Raw genomic sequence first — 19,516 nt, forward strand, 5'->3', positions numbered from 1 at the left:
GTTGTTGTTGTTTTTGTTGTTTTGTTTTGGTTTTGGTTTTTTTTTTTTTGCACTTTAATTTTTTTCTTTGCAAATCTGCCTTCATATTTGGAATGTACTAATGTAATTCCAAAACCCAATGAAGACAAATAGCAGACATCATGAACATGGCTGCTTTAAGCAAAGAAAATGTTTTTTATATTTTCTTAAATTTAAGTTGTTTTTTAATAGGACTGATATATCAATTTATATTTCCTTTTTACGATACTTTTTTACTTCAAATACACACTTTGACATCCATGATTATGGGAGAAGAGAGTTTTGTTTTAATTTTAAAAAACCCATAAATTTCTATATACAGCATGCATTGTTAGCATGTTAAGTTTTATTGCCAAGTTTAGAACAATCACATTAAGGTCTCAAATGTTTTTCTCTAATCATCGTTTCTGTCTGTAATAACACTCTATCTGTTCTTCAGGGGTGGCAGAGGTGGTTAATATTGAGTATTGACAGAGGTGATTAGTTGGCACTGCCTAAGAATTCCTCTGTAATTTGACTAACATGAAAGATAAAGAAATGAAAACGGTGATACCTACATCCCCCCATCAAGACTTGGGTTTGAAGCCAGTTAATCTAGAGTGGCGAAACCACCTGTAATCCCAGCATTTAGGAGACCAAAGCTGGATGCCAGCGAAACCTGCTCAAAAAAGAAAGCAAAATAAAAAGACGTTGGTCTTGAGATAAGGTTTAAAGAATTCTTAAAGTAAAATCCACATGATTAAATATTTGAGAGGCCCTGTCATGTTTACTAGGAAAGCAAAGGTTCTTTGCCAGGAAGTCCTTTGAGAGCGCCGCCCCACCCCCGGCCCCGCCCTTCTGCGTCCGGCAAATCCCAGCCCAGTTTCCATCCTGGAGGTTGGGCCCTTGGCTCTCTTGACGCCCTGCCCTGCGCGTGGCTTCTGAGACGACGGTTGCTGGGTCCCTGGGCCGGTGAGACTTGCTAAAGGAGTTGTAGGTACGCCCAGTTTTCTCCGTTCTTCTGCTCCAGGCCCTTGGGTACTGTTCCCACTGTTAACTCCTGTTCCTTAGGCCTCCTCCCTTCCCTTCATGAGAGCTCTCGCTTGGCTCCATCCCATGGAAGTCTTCTTCCATTTTCTTCCTTATTCGTTTCTTTCTCTCTCAACGCATGTCTCTGTTGTTTCCTTCTCTTAAACAGTCCTTGAAAATAAGAAAGACCTTTCCATCAAGACTGATAGCCAAGTTAATCCACCCAGCAGATGCTATTTATACTAATAGTGGATCAGGGGAGATGAACCTTCTTGCACACCTGTAATTGCAAATGTATTCCAGGATTGGTTTCAGATTTCTAGAAGGCTCTCGTTCCTTCCTCACACCTCTGACTGGGATTCCTCTTGGCTTTATCACAGTGGACAAGCTCTTAACATCGATGCCTTTCAAGGATTAAGGGCTGTAGTTGCCCATACGGTGTCAGGAGACCTGCCGGTGCTATATGGTGGCACTATTCTTGGAATACTACCCTGTTAAAATGCCATAAAAGCTTGTCACCGTTAGGTTGTAAAGGTCCCTGCTGGAACACAAGATATCTTAAGACTGCAAACAAACTCCTGAAAGATCAGGTAGGTTGAGGAATTTTAATACCATCAAAAAGAATGCTAAGTAATTGTCTTTTTGTTGTTGTTGTTGTTGTTGCATGTTTAATAGTTAAAGATAGGGCCCAGTCATTTGTATACTTTTTCATATAGTACCTCAAATCCCTCGAAAGATCAAGTTGGTCGATGGAGATGTGCAATTGGCATATAGGAAGGCCACCTCTGATACTTCTGATTTTCCACAGGGATAAATTTAATTCAATGAATCAAATGATTGCGGAACAGTACCCTTCACTCCAGAAAAAAAAATCCTTATTGTTACATGCAGGAAATTTATTCTCCATTTTCATTATCATGCCTATAAAAGTTACATACAGAAGCTGGGAAGGTAGTTTAGTCTATAAAGTGCTTGTTATACAAAGAAAAGAACCAGAATTTGAATCCCTATCACCTACATATGCCAGGTATATGTAGTGCTGATAAAGACAGGTGGCCAGCCAGTATAATCCGTGGGTGAGTCTCAGGTTCGTGAGAGACCCTGGCTCAAAAAATAAAAGGTAGCAGCGGGGAAGAGGTCTCAGTGAGTATAAAAATTTCAGTGTAAGCATGTGGACTTGATGTCAAATCCCTGGGTCTCAAAAAATATTCATTATCCCTAGCAATTAGGGGGAAAGTCATAAAGCATCATATTACCTATCTACCTAAAACTATAATTAATAAATATAAGTATACATATACATATATAGTTTAAATGAAAATTTCCCATCTGGGATGACAATGCTCCCCACAAGAAACATAGACTATTTAACAAAAACTCCCATCACCAGGCATGAGAAGCCTTCTGTTTAAGTTGTTGATCCGGGTTATGTAAGACACTTGCACAACACTATAGGCTTATTGCTCTTGGTTGCTTCCCAGAGGTGGACGTTGAGTCCCTATTGCTTGAAGACATCTTGTACTTCAGATACAACACCTTGAGGACCTGATCTGGACCTGACTTGAAAGCTTCCATTCTGGGGAGTAACTAAGAAGTATCTCAAAAACTGCTCCTCATCCCTAGTAGTTAAGGAAATGCAAAGGGAAACAACTAGATTTCCTCATGCCCTACATCAGAATGGCAAAGATAGGAACAAACAGACATACCTAATACATGAGTTGTCAGCTTCATCTGCTTAGTGGTCTACTCTAAGCATGTCTGTTATCTGGCTTGAAGTCTTCAGCCACCCATGATAATGCACCAGTCCTCGGGTACACTCTTACTTGCATCTCAAAGCCCTATAAACAAGATTTCTCCTAATTTCCTACATTCTTCTCTGCCCTAGTTGGTACACGGTGCCTCCAGCAAACTAGTCACCTCAATCTCCGAACACAGTAGACTTTCTTATCTCAAAGCCTTTGTGTTAATCAATTCATGTCCATAGACTCCAGTTCTGCCTCTGCCTGTTAAATGTTTGCCCGGCTTGCTGTCAAAACTTTGTTCAATTCACATCTTTCTTTGTTGGAGAAGACCCTTAATGCTTTTTGAGCATCCAGAGGGTGTAACCACTTACTTTCTATTTGGGTTTTTAGTTCTGTATCTACTTGTCTCACCTAGTGTGTCCCTGCAACCTCTAATCAGCAAGTACAAGTCATAGGTGTGTGTGTATGTATATATGTGTATGGTATATGTATATATGGAATAAATTCTAAGTCATTTTATTGAATTAACCTGCACTATAAAAACTGTTAATCACAGCACTTGGAAGGCAGAGGCAGGTGGATGTCTTTTGAGTTCGAAGCCAGCCTACAGAGTGAGTCAGGACAGCCAGGGCTACACGCAGAGAAACCCTGTCTCAAAAAAATAAAACAAAACAAACAAGCAAACAAACAAAACCTATTAACTATTAAATTGAATTATAAAAGCAATAAATTCTGGAGAAGATGTGAGAAAATAGAAACCTTTTCTTTCTCTTTTGACAACTCTGTTCCTCTTTGGATGGGTCATTTTTTCAAGACAGGGTTTCTCTGTGTTATAGCCTTGGCTGTCCTGGGAACGCACTTTGTAGATGAGGCTGGCCTCAAACTCACAGAGATCCTCCTGCCTCTGCCTCTGAGTGCTGGGATTCAAGGCCACCAGACCTGGACCTGGAATTAGAATTCTTAATTGAGTTTTAGCTTGATGTAAGTGGAAAGTTGAGCCCTCAGCTTTTACTGGAAGCAAATATTTACAATAACATCCTCCTTTTAAAATTTGCTCTTAATCATTACATGGTTATCTCTGTGCCTCATTCCAATTTTTTCTTGAAGTCTATAATCTTGAATAATCTCTTCCATTTGAGTAAAATATCTTCTCCCATCCCTTTACTTCCAGTCCTGGTGTCTTCATTAATGAATTGAATTTCTTGTGACAGCATGTCTTTGGGCCATTGGTGTGTCCTCTCTCTCTCTCTGTCTCTGTCTCTCTGTCTCTCTCTGTCTCTCTCTGTCTCTCTCTGTCTCTCTCTGTCTCTCTCTGTCTCTCTCTGTCTCTCTCTCTCTCTCTCTCTGTCTCTCTCTCTCTCTCTGTCTCTCTCTCTCTGTCTCTCTCTGTCTCTCTCTCTGTCTCTCTCTCTGTCTCTCTCTCTCTCTCTCTCTCTGTCTCTCTCTCTCTGTCTCTCTCTGTCTCTCTCTGTCTCTCTCTCTCTCTCTGTCTCTCTCTCTGTCTCTCTCTCTCTCTCTCTCTCTCTCTCTCTCTCTCTCTGTGTGTGTGTATTTAGTCAGTATAAAATTAGAAATTTACTCATTATCAATAGGTAAAGACTTGCTTTTATCAAATATTTTCTGATAGTTTTATATATCCTTTAGTTTGTCTCGTGTTTGTTGTTTGATTGTATTCTGTATTTATCAGATTTGGTAACTTTCTCTTTTGTGTGTCTGAATTACTAGTGCATTTTATAATTTTATGTATTTTAATAATGTATATATCTTTTATTTCTATATATAGCATCCCTTAAAGCATTTGGTGGGTGGGGAGTGTAAGTAACAGCAGTCTTGTGGTAATGAATTTTCTGAGTTTTTAGTTTCTACTTATCTTAGAAATACTTGACTTCCAGAGTCTTACTGATTATAATATTCTTAGTCTGTAGTATTTGCTTGTTGTTGAAACAGCATTTTGTTATGTAGCCCAAGCTGTCCTCAAACTTGTGACCCTCCGATCTCAGCCTTTCAAGTGCTGGAGCTGCAGGTGTGCATCACATCTGGCTTGTCACCTTTTTTTCTTTTAGGGATGTGAGTGTGTCATTTTATCCTCTTGGCCTGTACAATTTCTACCACGAAATCTGTTTTTCATCCAGTAGGGACTCCCTCATATGTGTGTCACTGATTTTCTGTTTTTAGAATTTTTTCTTTGTCCCTTGTCTTTTCCTTTGGATTGCCCTGAAAAGGATCTTTTTTTTTTTTTTTGTCAAATCTATTTGGAACCCTTTGATATTCTTTGGTTTGGGTACTCATAATATCTTTCTCAAGCTTTGTTTCTGTTACTTTATTTTGTACTTTTAAATTATTTATTTATTTATTACATTTTAAAGATGTATTTATTTATTATTATTATTTTATATACAGTGCTCTGCCTGCATGTACACCTTCAGGCCAGAAGAGGGCCATCAGATCATATAGATGGTTGTGAGCCACCATGTGGCTGCCGGGAATTGAACTCATCACCTCTGGAAGTGCAGTCTTAACCTCTGAGCTATCTCTCCAGCCCCTTATTTTGTACTTTTTTCTGTGCCTTCCGTCTTTTACTGAAACATACGTAAATTAAATGTGCAAATATTTGTTTGGTGGTGGTGCTAACTTCATTGTTTTTTAAAGTGTTTATTTTGTTTTGTTTTGTTTTGTTTCTTGACACAGGGTTTCTCTGTGTAGCCCTGACTGTCTGGGATCTCACTCAGTAGACCAGGCTGCCTAGAAACTCAGAGATGCCCCTGCTTCTGCCTCTCGAGGGCTGGAATTAAAGGTATATGCCACCATGCTCCACTCATTTTGTCTTATTAATTGATTGTTCTCACAAGAGCTATCTGAAGTTCAGAAATCCTTTCTACTATTTGACCCTAGTCTACTGTTGAGTTGTTTTTTTTTAAATAAAATCACCTTATTGTAATTAACTTAGAAATAAAAGCATCACACAGCTATATTAAGGAAGCCACTCAAACAAACATATGTCCATTCCCAAACTCTGTATGTACATTTCATTCAACTTGTGAATAGTTAGCATAGCATTCTGAAGCCATGGAGCTTTGTGTAGAGTTTTACACTTTCACTATCAATGACATATTGTGTAGTAATTATTTTTTAATTAATTTATTTACTCACTTTACATCATGATTATAGCCCCCTCCCTCCTCTCCTCCCAGTCCCCCATCCCTCCCTCTTCCTCCATCCCCTTCTCTCTATTCTTCAGAAAAGGGGAGCCCCCCTACCAGCCCTCCCCAGCTCATCAAGTCACACCAGGACTGAGTTCATCCTTTTCCCCTGTGGCCTGTCAAGGCAGCCACACCAGGGGGAGAGCAGGCAACAGAGCCTGGTGGTGGTAGTGCACGCCTTTAATCCCAGCACTCTGGAGGGACAGGCAGACAGATCGCTGTGGGCTCGAGGCCAGCCTGGTCTACAAAGTGAGTCCAGGACAGCCAAGACTACACAGAGACACCCTGTCTCAAAAAACTAAAAAACAACAACAAAAACAAACAAACAAACAAACAAACAAACCAGGCAACAGAATCAATGTCAGAAACAGCCCCCACTCCCCTTACTAGGGGAACTACGTGAAGCCTGAACTGCCCATTTGCTTGTTGTTGCAACAGCATTTTGTTATGTAGCCCAAGCTGCCCTCAAACTTGTGACCCTTCCAAGTGCTGGAGCTGCAGGTGTGCATCACACCCGGCTTGTCACCTTTTTTTTTTCTTTCTTTCTTTTAGGGATGTGAGTGTGTCATTTTATTCTCTTGGCCTGTACAATTTCTACCACGAAATCTGTTTTTTCATCGAGTATGGATTCCCTAATTGTTTAATACTATACTATAATTATAAGTCCATTCATTTTCCTGTAGACTTCATTTGTTTCGGAGCCAAATCATATTCTATTTTGTGTATGTATCACAATTCACTATGCATTCATCTATTCCAAAATGGCTGGATTAATTATTCACCCCCCCCCACACACACACACACCAATAGTGGGTAAAGGTCCTCCTTTTGTTGTCAGATTTCTTGATGCTAGGCATTCTGCCTGGTGTGAGTTGGTATCTCAGAGTGCTTTTAATTTACCTTTCCTGACTACTACTAAGGATGGAGCCCTTGTGTTTTAGAGCCCTTTGTGTTTCTTCTTTTTAAAACTATGTTAATTAATTTTTTTATCCCATAGCTGTATTTTTATTGCATTTAGTGAGTTTTTCAAGTACAAAATTAATTTTTTCCTGAAGTTTTTTTTCCTTGTTTGTTTGTTTGTTGGTTTTTCAAAACAAGGTTTCACTTGGTAGCCTTGGCTGTCCTAGACTCATTTTGTAGACCAGGCTGGCCTTGAACTCACACCGATCCTCCTGCCTCTGCCTCCCGAGTGCTGGGATTAAAGGCATGCGCCACCACACCTGGCTTGTTTGTTTTTTAAGATTCCCACTGTGTATTCTTTTGTGTACTGAGTTTTCCTGGGATCATTGTTTTGAAGTCTTTTGGGCCCTTTCATCTTTCTTTGATTTGGCCCTCTTACTAGAAGTAATCCTGTACCTTTGCTGCCTTACTTTCTCATGCTTCTTATATTTATGCATTGATATTTGAACATCTGATTAATCTATTTCTAACAGTTTTATAGAGTGCCTTTCATGGCGAGAGGCTTTCTCCTGATGACTGTTTACTTGTGTAGGTAGCAGTGGCTTTGGTTCTAGGTGGATCCAATAGTGTAGTCTTGATGGAGGTTCCAGAGGTATAAACATTGTTAAGGATCCTATGGCAGCAAACATGGTTCATACAGCCCCAAGTGCAAAACTCCCAGCAGTTTCCCCAGGCTGTGTAACTACAGAGCTGACGTGGCAGGTCCACACAGGGAAGACGTGGCTAGCTGAGAAAGCAGAGGGACAGTGTGCATCAGATGCTTCTGGCTGTGTGGGGCAAGTCTCCTCCCGCAGACAGGCCAGTATGGTGTATGTGGGCTACCGCAGGAGGGGGCTGATTACATTTCAGAGTACTGGTGGGGTGGGGTGGGCGCCCCAGGAAGCCTCAGTGGCCCTTGATAGACTGGAACACTAGCTGGATATAGGTGGGTGAGGTGTCAGCATAGCTCTGCAACGAAAGCCAGAGTTGAGGACAGTATAGCGTGATGGAGCCTCGCTGGAGAAGTCAGTGGTGTCATTCTAGCGAATCCCCAAACCAGGGTCATTGTCCACGAGGGCTGTCAGAGTCCCCAGCTGCTGTTTCAGATGTTCACATCGTAGTGGGGATCATCTTTTCCTGATGTGGGAAAACGTTCTTAGTGTCAATCTAATCCAGACTAAGTCAGTGAATGTAAAGTGTCCTGTTCACTCTAAGCTATTGTGGGTCTCTGTTACTCAGGGTCTCTGCTTTAGCCACACTGTAGGTCAGCACTCTCTCCCAAGTATTCTACCCGAATATCAGCTTAGCTTTCTCTTCTTTTGGTCCGCAGCAAAAGAGAAATTTCCTCACGTCTTTGTGTGAGTGTTCTTCCAAGTTTCATTTTAAATTTACTTGAAGTCTCAAAAAGGCTTGAAATTGAAAATGAAATAAATAGCAGTGAAAATTATCTCAAACACAGTAGTTAGTGACTGAAATAAAGAACCAGTTATCTCCCACATACTTTTAATATATTGCCCACTGTTACGAAATTGGTAAGAAGTAATACATGTTTCCATGTCAAAACCTTTTAAAATTTAGGCTCTTGGGGCCAAGTGACTGGCACAGTAGGTAGAGGCATTTGCTACCAAGCAGGATGATCTGAGTTTATCCATGGGACCCACATAGAAGAAGAGAACCAATTCCAATAAGTGATCCTTAGACCTCCACATACATGAATAAATAAATGTATTAAAGATATTTAACCTTGGGTTCCTAGCTTTGACTAATAACTGTAAGTGAATACTTAAAATTTTTATTACTCAGTGTGTGTGTGTGTGTGTATGTGTGTGTGTGTGTGTGTGTGTGTGTCGTAGCACACATAGGAAGTACCTAAAAATCAGTTCTTTCTTCTACCATGTGGTGCCCAGGGATTGAACTCAGGTCCTTAGGCTTGACAGCTGTTGCCCTTACTCACTGAGCCATCATGCTGGCTTTAAGTGAATATTTAGATTTAAAAAAGAAAAGATATCTGAGTTGCCTATGGTATAATTTTAGTTATTTAAATATTTTAAACATGAATGTTACTTAACCAAATTTGTTTTCATATGGATTTATAAATTTGCCTTTTCTTTCAAATTATTTTTCTTTTAAAATTAGCATGAGCAACACAGAATTAGACAAGGAGGATAAAGATTTCCAACCATCTACAACTGCTCAGGTAAAAACTTACAACTACTTTCTAATTTAGATTGTACAAATCTGTTGAGTTCTGGGAAGATGGATCATTGGGTGAGAGGGTAAGAATCTGAGGTCAGACACAGTGTTTTGGACTTAGACAGGGCAGGTGTTAATAATAAAGCAAATATGGCTTTTTTTCTTCCACATGGAAGAAAGTTTCAGCAAATTAAGTCAACTAAGGTTATGTATTTTGAAGAAACTGGGGGAGGGGTTGTTTTCATCTAAGCATATGAAGTAAGCCATTAAGCCTTTGGCTAGTCTAGTTTTACTAAATAATCACTTATAATTAGAATTATAAATTGTTTATTTAAAAAAAATAGAGATTTTACAACTCTTAAGCCAGGAAGCCAGGAAGCTTTTAATTACTTTATCTGTGATGAATTCATCCTAGTCTATGTCAATTTGATATAAATTCTGAAATTATAAAGTAAGATACTGATTTTAGTGCCTATGACTTTCTACTACCCTAACAAAAGCCAGATGCTGTGGTTTTTTAGCATCTGTGTAGTGGCAGAGATTCCAGAAAATACCTGTACCCCCAGAATAGCAACAGGCTTGGCCCTTAGGTCTGAGAACTGTATCTCATAGAGCGTCAGAATGTGTATTTAGCCATCAGTGCAGTAATGTGTGCATCTTCTTAGCCATTCACCTTAATTCAGCTAAACCCTTGGCTGTCTGTGCTTTCCAGCCTCCTGTACACATCCTGCAGAAAGAATATGCTCCCTTTACAGTGCACTCAGAATGTTAGTAGCACACTCAGTGTTGGCCTGTATGTATCCCTCCTTCCCTCCTTCCCTCCTTCTCTCCTTCCCTCCCTCTCTCCATCTGCCCCTCCACCACCCACCCACCCATCCATATCTCCATCCATCCATCCATCCATCCATCCATCCATCCATCCATCACGGCAATGATAAGGTAGACACAGAGGCCACTATTCCAAGGCTAAGCTTAGTCTAGGTTTGTTATTGTAATTGTTTACATAAGGAGAAGCTTCTCAGCATTCTTACAAACCACAGATATTTCACCAAATCAGCAGTTTCATAATTATGTAACATTCAAAGGTGGGGAAGACTGCCATATACCATAAACTATCAAATATGTTACATATAAATATTAGTGGAGGCAAACTTGAGTTTCTGGGGGATGTAGCCTCTGATTTTCTTTTCTTTTCAATTACATCATTTTTCATATTTAACTTCCAAATTTAGTTACATTTTCATTTCAGGAAAGTTTGGTGATTAATCTGAGGGAGACAAAGGGTGGGCAGTTTTAATTGTAAAGCCTGCAGTAGAAGTTCGTCGGTTCAGTCTATAAATGGTAGTGGTGATGGTGGAGACTTGGGCACATTAACATGTGAGGAGTGCTTCTGCTGTGAAATCCCCTATTTCTGAAACATGTGCTGTGTACGCCCTATGTTGATGATTAGTTCCAGAATGTGATGACTGCTTGCATTCATAAACCAATGCGGGGAGTACAGTTCTTAAAAGTGTTCCTTGTTTTACTTCAGATCTCCAAGGATCCTGTGACTCCACAGACAAAAACTAAGGAAACAGAGACCAAGGAAGCAGAGACTAAGGAAACAGAGACTAAGAAAGCGAAGAATAAGGAAACAGAGAATAAGGAAACACAGACTGAGGAAACAAAGCCAACACAGACTGAGGAAACGAAGCCGCAGGCGAGCAGCAATACAAACAGTTGCTGTCCTCCACAAGGACAAATCAATAAAGTAATTACAGATGGTATGTGAGATAAGAAATGTACATGGAGAGAAAATGAGAAATATAAGTGTCTAATAAGATACAGATAATAAGGCTACTGTGTAAGGTGTGTGCTTAGGGTGGCAAGCTCAGTTCTGAACAGTGTGTAGACAGAACACGTATTTCCTCACCCTTTCAAAACCAAAGTATTAGTGGAGCCTTAGTTTATTTTTTTTCATGTATTCTAATGTTAAATTTGGATTATTAGAATTCATGTTAATTGACAAGTCTTGGTTAAGACTTCCCTTAACCAAGCTAGAAATCATATCATTGCTGCCAATACTAAGGTTCTTGACATTGGGCCTCAAATAGCTGTGGTCTACATAAAACTTGCATTTTGTTGTTGCCTAACATTCATGAAGCATTTTTATCTCTTTATGGCTGTTGCACACGATTAAACTAAGAGATTTTGACTACTGGGAATATAAAACCTATACCGAACAAAAAATTAGATTAAGTACAGTGAAGCATAAGTAATTGAAGCTTTATTTTTCATGCATTCTTTTTTTATTTTATTAATTTATTCATATTACATCTCCATTGTTTTTTCATGCATTCTTATTTGTGCCTTGCTAACTTTAAATTCTTTGGTTTTTGGTTTTTGGTTTCTTTTTTTTTTTTTTTTTTAGGTTTAGGGTCATTTGTAGAAAAAGAAGATTTCATAACTTCCATGTTCCTGTTTTGATGATAGAAACCTTGGTACTATCTTTTTCAGGCCTATTTCCTTTTCTTTTAGTCACATGCAGCCCAGGTTTCTTACTGGTTCCTTACTACAAACTTCCATATGAAATTTAGGCGTACATGAAGATTATATACTATGATCAGGTGTGTTTCATGATAGAAAGGCCAGGTTGGTTTGACATATGTAAATCAATACAGATAATATAGAGTGTAAATAAACTTAAGGACAGAAACCACATAATCACTTCAGTTGCTGCCAGAAAAGGCGTTTGAAATCTTTCAAGTAAGAAAACAAAACAAACAAAAAACCAGACAAACTTAGAAATCCACACAAACGGCTCCACAACAGACCAGACACGGTGTCCACATTAAAGACGAATGTGGGTCAGTCCGTGATTTTCCCTGGAAAAAGGCAGTATCCAGTATAAAAGGAAGAAAGGAATGTTGAAAAGTTTAGAGATGTCGTGCGAAAGAGCATCCCTGAGGTTCCTAACTTGGACAGATGGGTGTGAACAATGAACGAGTGAAGAGGCTCCTCAAATTTCTTAATGTAACCAAAGCCTTCTGGAAAACTATTGCTACAATAAAACAAACATACAAACAAACCTTCAAGCAAAGGCGGTGAAAAGGGACGGAACAGTTCTGAAATTCTGTCAGACAAACCCAGTAGTGATTGATGAAGGTGATAATAAAATTGAAGTCTTTAGAAAGAGGGTCAGCCACCAAAAGAGACAACTTAAAAAGAAAAAGCAAAACAGAAAGCTACTACTGAAAGCAAAAAGAGGAAGCAGGCTATCCTGATGAGACCTGGTAGGCTGTGGTCATGTGGTCAGGGAGGAGGTCCCCTTCTGTCAGAAGTCTAGGGGAGGGGACTAGGACAAAAGAGGCAGGGAGAGTGAGAATGGGAAGATACAAGGGAAGGGATAACAATCAGGATGTAATCTGAATAAATTATAATTTAAAAGAAAGAAAGAAAAAGAAACCCCCAAAAAATGTATAAAGAGGAAGAGGATATAGTTCAGTAGTCAGATATTTATCCAACAGACTTAAGGCCCTAGGTTCAATCTCCAGCTTTAAGAAAAAAAAATTATCTTTTTTCTTTCTAACCTATGCAAGGCAATTGCTGAGCTTATCCCCAACCCTATAAAGTCAAGCTTTTAGCTCAGTATCATTTCCTAGATATTGAAATTAAGAACTGTATGAACTTTACATGATTAACCCATTAGCCTACCGTGTAAGTAATTAGTAATTAATTTAAATTTGTGGGGAGAGTGAATAAGGTCACTTTTCAGAATCAGCAGCTTACATATTTTTATCAGCTATTCATAAAAATCCGCATTATCCAACAGCCAGTGCCACTCTTCCTCCTCCGACATCTGGCTTCAGTCTTGTGGATGCAGCAATGGAAATGGCCATTCATAACAAATACATTTCTTTAGGCTTTACACTTTTTTTAGTTTATTTCTTTAGTGTATTGTAATTTTATACTTTCTTTTCCAGATTTTTTTCCTGTTTTTTGTTGTTTTGTTTTTTGTTTTCACTTTTAACCCTCAGTTTGCCATCAGTGGTTTGCTGTCACCTGTAACCTCCTTCTTCATCTGGGGTAGCACGCTTTCCTAAAAGGTGCTCACTAACAAGTGATGAATGAATGACTGTTGAACAGTGCTAGATACTTAGGACAAAGTCCATTTGGGAGTTGGGGGCGGGGCAAAAACACTGTTAAAAAAAAATGCTAAGCTAAGAAAGCAGGAAGCAGCACACCCAAAAGGATCAAGGCAACTTGAAAAGAGGCCGGTGTCCTTCCTCTGAGTGCCACCAGGTCTCCCCCTCCAGGGGACATGGTCAAAGGTGAGGCACCAGAGTATGTGAGAAAGTAATATCCCACTCTCCACTCTACTGTGGAGAGTGTTCTGTCCATTGTCTAGATCTGGGTAGGGGTCAGAGGAAGGACAGCAGGTTACCAAGAAGAGACTTGATACCCTATGAACATATACAGGGGGAGGTAATCTCCCTCAGTCACAGTCATAGGGGAGGGGAATAAGGGGAAAATGGGAGGGAGGGAAGAATGGGAGGATACAAGGGATGGGATAACCATTGATATGTAACAAGAATAAATTAATAAAGGAGAAAAAAAAAAAAAAGAAAAGAGGCTGGATCTGAAGATGGCTCAGACAGTGAACCTCTAATTCATGTGGCAAAGGAACCACCTCCAGACAAATAGCAAATAAATTCCTGCCTGAGACTAACTTGGAAGAAAATCAAAGTAATCTCTTGCTTATGATATAACCAAGAGAAAAGATTTCATAAAAACAGCTGTGAAGTGGTGGTGCACTTGAGAGGCAGAGGCAGGTGGACCTCTGTGATTTAGAGGACAGCCAGAGCTACACAGAAGGACCCTGTCTACAGGGCATAGCTAGAGAGCGTGGGGGAAAGGCTGCCCACACCTAGCAGTCATGATCATGGAAACTTGAGAAGTCAGAAAGAAACCCTTGGATAAGGTGAAGCAGAAGCCTTGCCTATCTAGAAAGAACAACAAAACACCATCCTCTTTGCACTCAGAAATGATGTAAGCAAGATGAATGGAATGAAATGTTTTAAACGGTGAGAGGAAAAATAAACACCAACCAGAATTCTGTATCCTGTGAATTATCCTTCAGAAAGTAAGGTGAAGTAAGTCCTTTTTTGGATTAAAAATAAAAGTTAAGACACGTTGTTGTCAGTAGATTTGCCTTACAATAACTTGCAAGAGGTTTTCAGATAGAAGGCAGTTTTATATAGGCCAGAAACTCAGACCTATAGAATAGAAAAATAATTGAAGATTTTAAAATGCTTTTTGTTTTCCTTATCAAACAGTAAGTTTATTTAAAAATACAGCTTATATGTAGTATTATGGAATGAATAACAATTGTATAAGTAAAAGACCAAAACCCAGAAATACTTGATTACAATCATATGTTGAGTAATGATTTTGGGAACAGTCCTGCTAGAGTGTTCCTGTATAGTGGTTCTGCTAAACAGTTCATGTTACCTAGTGTCATCATGTTCACTGTGCTGGATTGCAGTTCCCTGTTTGTGATGATGTGGACATAAGCAGAGTTACTATACTGCCGGCCAGTATAAAAGCATATTGTATAAGCTAGTCCAGAAGGGTTGGTGATGTCCTAAGGGTAAGAATCCATCATGCATGGTAACCTCGCAGCCAGGAGTAAACACACATAGCTATACCCATGCAATTTTCTACACATAGATCTCGAAAGAAGAAGTATAAATGGGCAATAAGCAGATGAAAAGTGTTCAATATTTTTATCTATCTGGAAAATGCAAATCAAAACTACATTATGAAACTACATTGAAAGAATAAAAATGATAGTCTTTTTTTTTTTCCAGACAGGGTTTCTCTGTGTGCCTTGGCTGTCCTGGGCTTGATTTGTATGTACAGGCTGGCCTTGAACTCACATATTCATCTGCCTCTGCTTCACCAAGTGCTGGTAAATTCCTAAAATAACTGGAATGAAACAGCACAACTCGAAATATCATTGTTTGAGAGAGGAACTCTCAAAGGAAAATTAAATTAAAAATACTGTGAATTAAATAGAATGGAAATACAGTTTATCAAAATTTACAGGATGCAATAAAAGTAGTACATAAAGGAAGTATATAGCAGTCAAGAAATGTTAGAAAAATATGTAAAATTAATAAAAAAAAAAAAACTACCACCTTAGTAAGCAGAAAAAGAAAGCAAATGTCATCCAAAGAAAGCAGGACAAAAGGAATAACAAACATCAGATCCACGCTTGGCGTGATGGCACATGCCCTTAATCTCAGCACTGGGAAGGTAGAGACAAGAGAATTAGATTCAGGGTCATGCTTGGCTACCCAGTGAGTTCAGTGACAGCATGGTCTATAAAGATCGTCTCTTACAAAATTGGACAAAGTTTAGAGCAGGAATCAGTGAAACCAAGGGCCAGGTACAGTTTCACACATCCATAATATTAGCTAAGGGAAGGTGATCACCAGTGTTGGGGTGAAGTGGGCAATGTGACAAGACTCCATCTCAACGGGTAAAAGGAAGAGAAGGTGGAGAGACAAAGAACTGTACAAAAAGAAATCCTCAATAAAAGTCTTGCAAACCAAACGCAACAACACATTAAAAGGTCCTACGTGATGACAGAGTTGGTTTCATACCAAGATGTAAGGATGGATAAACATATGTAATCAGTACTCATAATAAAGCATTAACTATAATCCAGGATTAAAATCACGTGATCAATAGGTACAGGAAATGCCACTGATAAAATTCAGTGAGAGAATTCTGAGGAAACTAAGAATAGATGTATTATACCTCCACATGATAAAGGCTGTATGTTATAAAACAATAGCGAACATAATTCTAAGAACTTCAAAAATGAACCAAAATTTTCTCTGAAATTAGGAATAGGACAAGGGTGTCATTCCTCCCAGTCTTTGCTCAACACTCCTACTCAGCATAGTGTTTAAAATGTTAGCCAGGGCAATAAACAAGAAAAATAAAAGATGGCTCAGAGGTTAAGAGCACTGTCTACTCTTCCAAAGGCCCTGAGTTCAATCCCCAGAAACCACATGGCGGCTCACAACCACCTATAATGAGATCTGGTACCCTCTTCTGGCAGGCAGGCACACATACAGGCAGAACATTGTATACTAAATAAATAAATCTTTAAAAAAAAAGGGGGCGGGGAAGAGACATGAAAGGGAAAGGATGTAGTCAAATTATCTGTTTGCAGATGATGTGTCCCATGAAAAGATCCTTAAATCTGATAAACACTTTTCATCCACATAGCAGGACACAAAATAAACATCTAAAATCACCAACAATGAATCACTGAAAAAAGAATAAAAGACTCAAAAAATTAAAAGTATGGGAATAAGTAAATAAAATACCTATCCATAAATTTAACCTAAGATGTTAAAGCCCTCTATAGTGAAAACTCTTAACTTATGTTTAAGAATACGTTGTGGAAGACACTAGAAGATGGAAAGATGTCATACATTCATGATTTGTTAGAATTAATTTTGTCAAGTGGCCATATTATTTATTGAAATGATGATTGTAACTTTGTCCTAGATTCTGTGTTTTACTGTGTGAATTGATTTGCATATGCTTAGCAGCACTTACATTGCAGATATGTCTGATAATACAGTGGTGGATACATGTTAGTCAACCCCACGGGCTGTTGGATCATGAAACATGAATGTAGGTTGATTGGCAATGAACTGATAGTGCAAGCGGGCATGCATGGGACCTCTCTGTTTTGTACTCATGTGTGTGTGTGTGTGTGTGTGTGTGTGTGTGTGTGTGTGTAAGACTATTATAAACAATAAGGTCCACTTAAAATAATATTTCTATTCTTTATAGAAAACAAACTATTAGAAGTCAAATGAGAATGAACAGTTGCATTGGAGATTTTTGTTCGCTCTCTGCCCCACATTGCTATCTGGTACCCCACTCTCCAAAGGCTAAAAAACAGCAAGCTTACTTGATTGTAGATTAGAACTGCCAAAACTGTGAGCCAAAAAGAAATGTCCATTCTTTATAAATTATCTTAGCTATTTGGTGTAGTATACAAGAAAGCTTACTAACAAACTTTTTATCCAAAATATCACATATTTGTTTTCTATATTCTATGTAAAATGTCAATAAAATGGACACTTTTTTAGCATAACAGAACAATTAAGTACATCAGTTTCCCACCACCCCATCAAAGACATTTACTGATTATATTGGCCATTTCCAGTAGTTTGCAAGAGGAGCCTTCTACTAATGACACCATGGTAGAGACAATTTGGTTGCCCTGCAACTTTAAGACACCCAGACAGTTCATTTTCAGCCAGAAGAATCACCTCTTGTAGTTGGCTACCCTGAAGCTAGTCTAATTTTTGACATGATTCTAAAGAACTTGACCAAGAATATCAAGAACCTTTGTGTAGCTTCCTGGGTGGAATGTTGCATGCAGCCAGTCCCACCAGGCCACGGCCACCATGACAGTGCCAGGGACCCTTAATAAAGTCTTTGATTTGCATTATTAGAGGAACTTTTTTTTTTCCTAGCTACCTTATACATTCCAAGCTGTACCTTGCTACCATCTTTAACCTTCATCCTAATTTTTTATGATCAGTTTTCAGAGCAGGGTGATAATTCCTCTCTCGTCTTCCACAGTGCTCTTTATTATGTTATATTAATTGCTTTTAATGGTTTTCTTTTGCTCTGTTAAATTTTTTTTTAATGTACATGGTCCTGACCTACATGACAATTTTTTGATTTTGTTCTTGTTTTGGTTTGGTTTTTAGTTTTTGGTTTTTCAAGACAGGGTTTCCCTGTGTAGCCTTGGTTGTCCTAGAACTCTCTTTGTAGACCAGGCTGGCCTCTAACCCATAGAAATCTGCCTGCCTCTGCCTCCTTGAGTGCTGGGATTAAAGGTGTGCGCCACCACTCCCGGCTGAGGATATTTTATACAAGTATGCTTTAATCAAATTTCCCTCATCCCTGCCATCCTCACCTTTCTCGTCTCTTGTCATTCTGTTAATCCTTGTTGCTGCCAGTTTTCGTTTCTACTTTCATATCATATACACATATATGATTTTGTGGATTTATGGATATAAAATCCATAAATCACAAATGAGAAAAAAGTAATCTTTTTCTTTCTGAGATTCAGTTGGTTGTCTTGAACTACATCCATTTTTCTGTAAGTGATAACTTTGTTTCTCACATATTTTATTACCCATTCTTCTCCTGTTGGACACCAAGGTTGGTTCTGTCACTTAGCTACTGTGAACAGTGCAGCAGTACACAAGGGCATGCCCACCGAGATCACACAACATCTCTGTGATATGTTGACCTGTAGTCCTTTGGGTAAATAGCTGGGTCACGTGGTTGATTGGTTTTTAGTTTCCATAAGGAACCCTCATGCTGATTTCCGCAGTGGGTGGGCTACTTTACGTTTCTGCCAACAGAGTATGAGGTCCCTTAAGTCTGCATCCTCATTAGCACTTGTTGCTACTTGTCTCCTTAGTGGCTGCCACTCTGACTGGGATGAGATGGAATCTCAGTGTAGTTTTCATTTGCCTTTCTCTGATAGTTGGGGAATGTTTGAGAGCTTTTAACTCATTTCAGTAACCCATTTTTTGATTGAGCTGTTGACTTCTTCTTTGGTAAGATTTATTCCAAGATTGTTCTTGAGGCAGTTATGAATAGCACTATTTTTCCTGATTTATTTTTAGCATGTTTTCTATTGGCATATAGGAAGGCTACTTATTTTTGTATGCTCACTGTGCTGTTGAATTTTGTTTTAGCTGTGTGTCCTATCTGCCATGAGGACCTAGCTTTATTCTGTTCATATTTAGCCCCCCTTTCTCTTCAGCTTTTTACTTAATCAGACCTTGCTTATTTATTTTGAACATTCTACACATGATGTTGGACAAAATAATAAATAGATTAAATTTAAAAGATCTACTTATTTATTCAGTAAATATGAAATTAATAGAATTTTGTGAAGTATGACAAAAATATTGAAAAATATATAGGCCTCTTCTTGAACTGTGAGATCCTTCTGTCCCAGGGCTTCTAGCACCTTCTAGCACCTTCTGTCTTTTATCAGTGTCTTCTGTCACTGTTGTTTTGTTTGTCCTCTCATGGGTTTCCCATGTACCTGGTGCATAACTTAGTAGACAGACCCTTGATGATTTGGAGGGAGCATTCTGTTCAGATGAGGGAGCGATTTGAAAGAAGCCAGTTTTCTCCTATCTTGTTCTGTACTGCAGTGTCTCTGCAAGTGGGTAAACACCTGGTTAAGGAGAAACTGCCTCATTATTAATAATATGAATCAATAGTATTAATAATAATTCTACATCCAACTCCCGACTCCCCATGGCAGTCAGTCCTACTGCTGGGATTCAGTGTGAAGCACATAGCGTGCAA

General features: G+C 38.9%; 1 protein-coding gene across 3 annotated transcripts in view; it reads left to right on the forward strand.

Annotated features, from left to right (window-relative positions):
* Window positions 1-859: 859 nt before the first annotated feature.
* LOC311582680 (sodium/hydrogen exchanger 9B1-like) overlaps window positions 860-19,516 on the forward strand; it is a 40,954-nt gene continuing 22,297 nt past the window's right edge. The window contains exons 1-4 of one of the 3 annotated variants that reach the window (XM_084755916.1): window positions 860-994; window positions 1,407-1,616; window positions 9,044-9,104; window positions 10,632-10,863. In XM_084755916.1, coding sequence (XP_084612042.1) covers window positions 9,045-9,104; window positions 10,632-10,863 — 292 coding nt within the window. In that variant the 5' untranslated portion in view covers window positions 860-994; window positions 1,407-1,616; window position 9,044. Of the gene's footprint in view, window positions 995-1,016; window positions 1,036-1,195; window positions 1,617-9,043; window positions 9,105-10,631; window positions 10,864-19,516 lie in introns of those variants that run through there. The other 2 variants (XM_084755917.1, XM_084755918.1) reach the window with 2 other exon arrangements.

This window comes from Acomys minous (genome assembly GCF_964271855.1).
Source record: "Acomys minous genome assembly, chromosome: 14".
NCBI lineage: Eukaryota > Metazoa > Chordata > Mammalia > Rodentia > Muridae > Acomys > Acomys minous.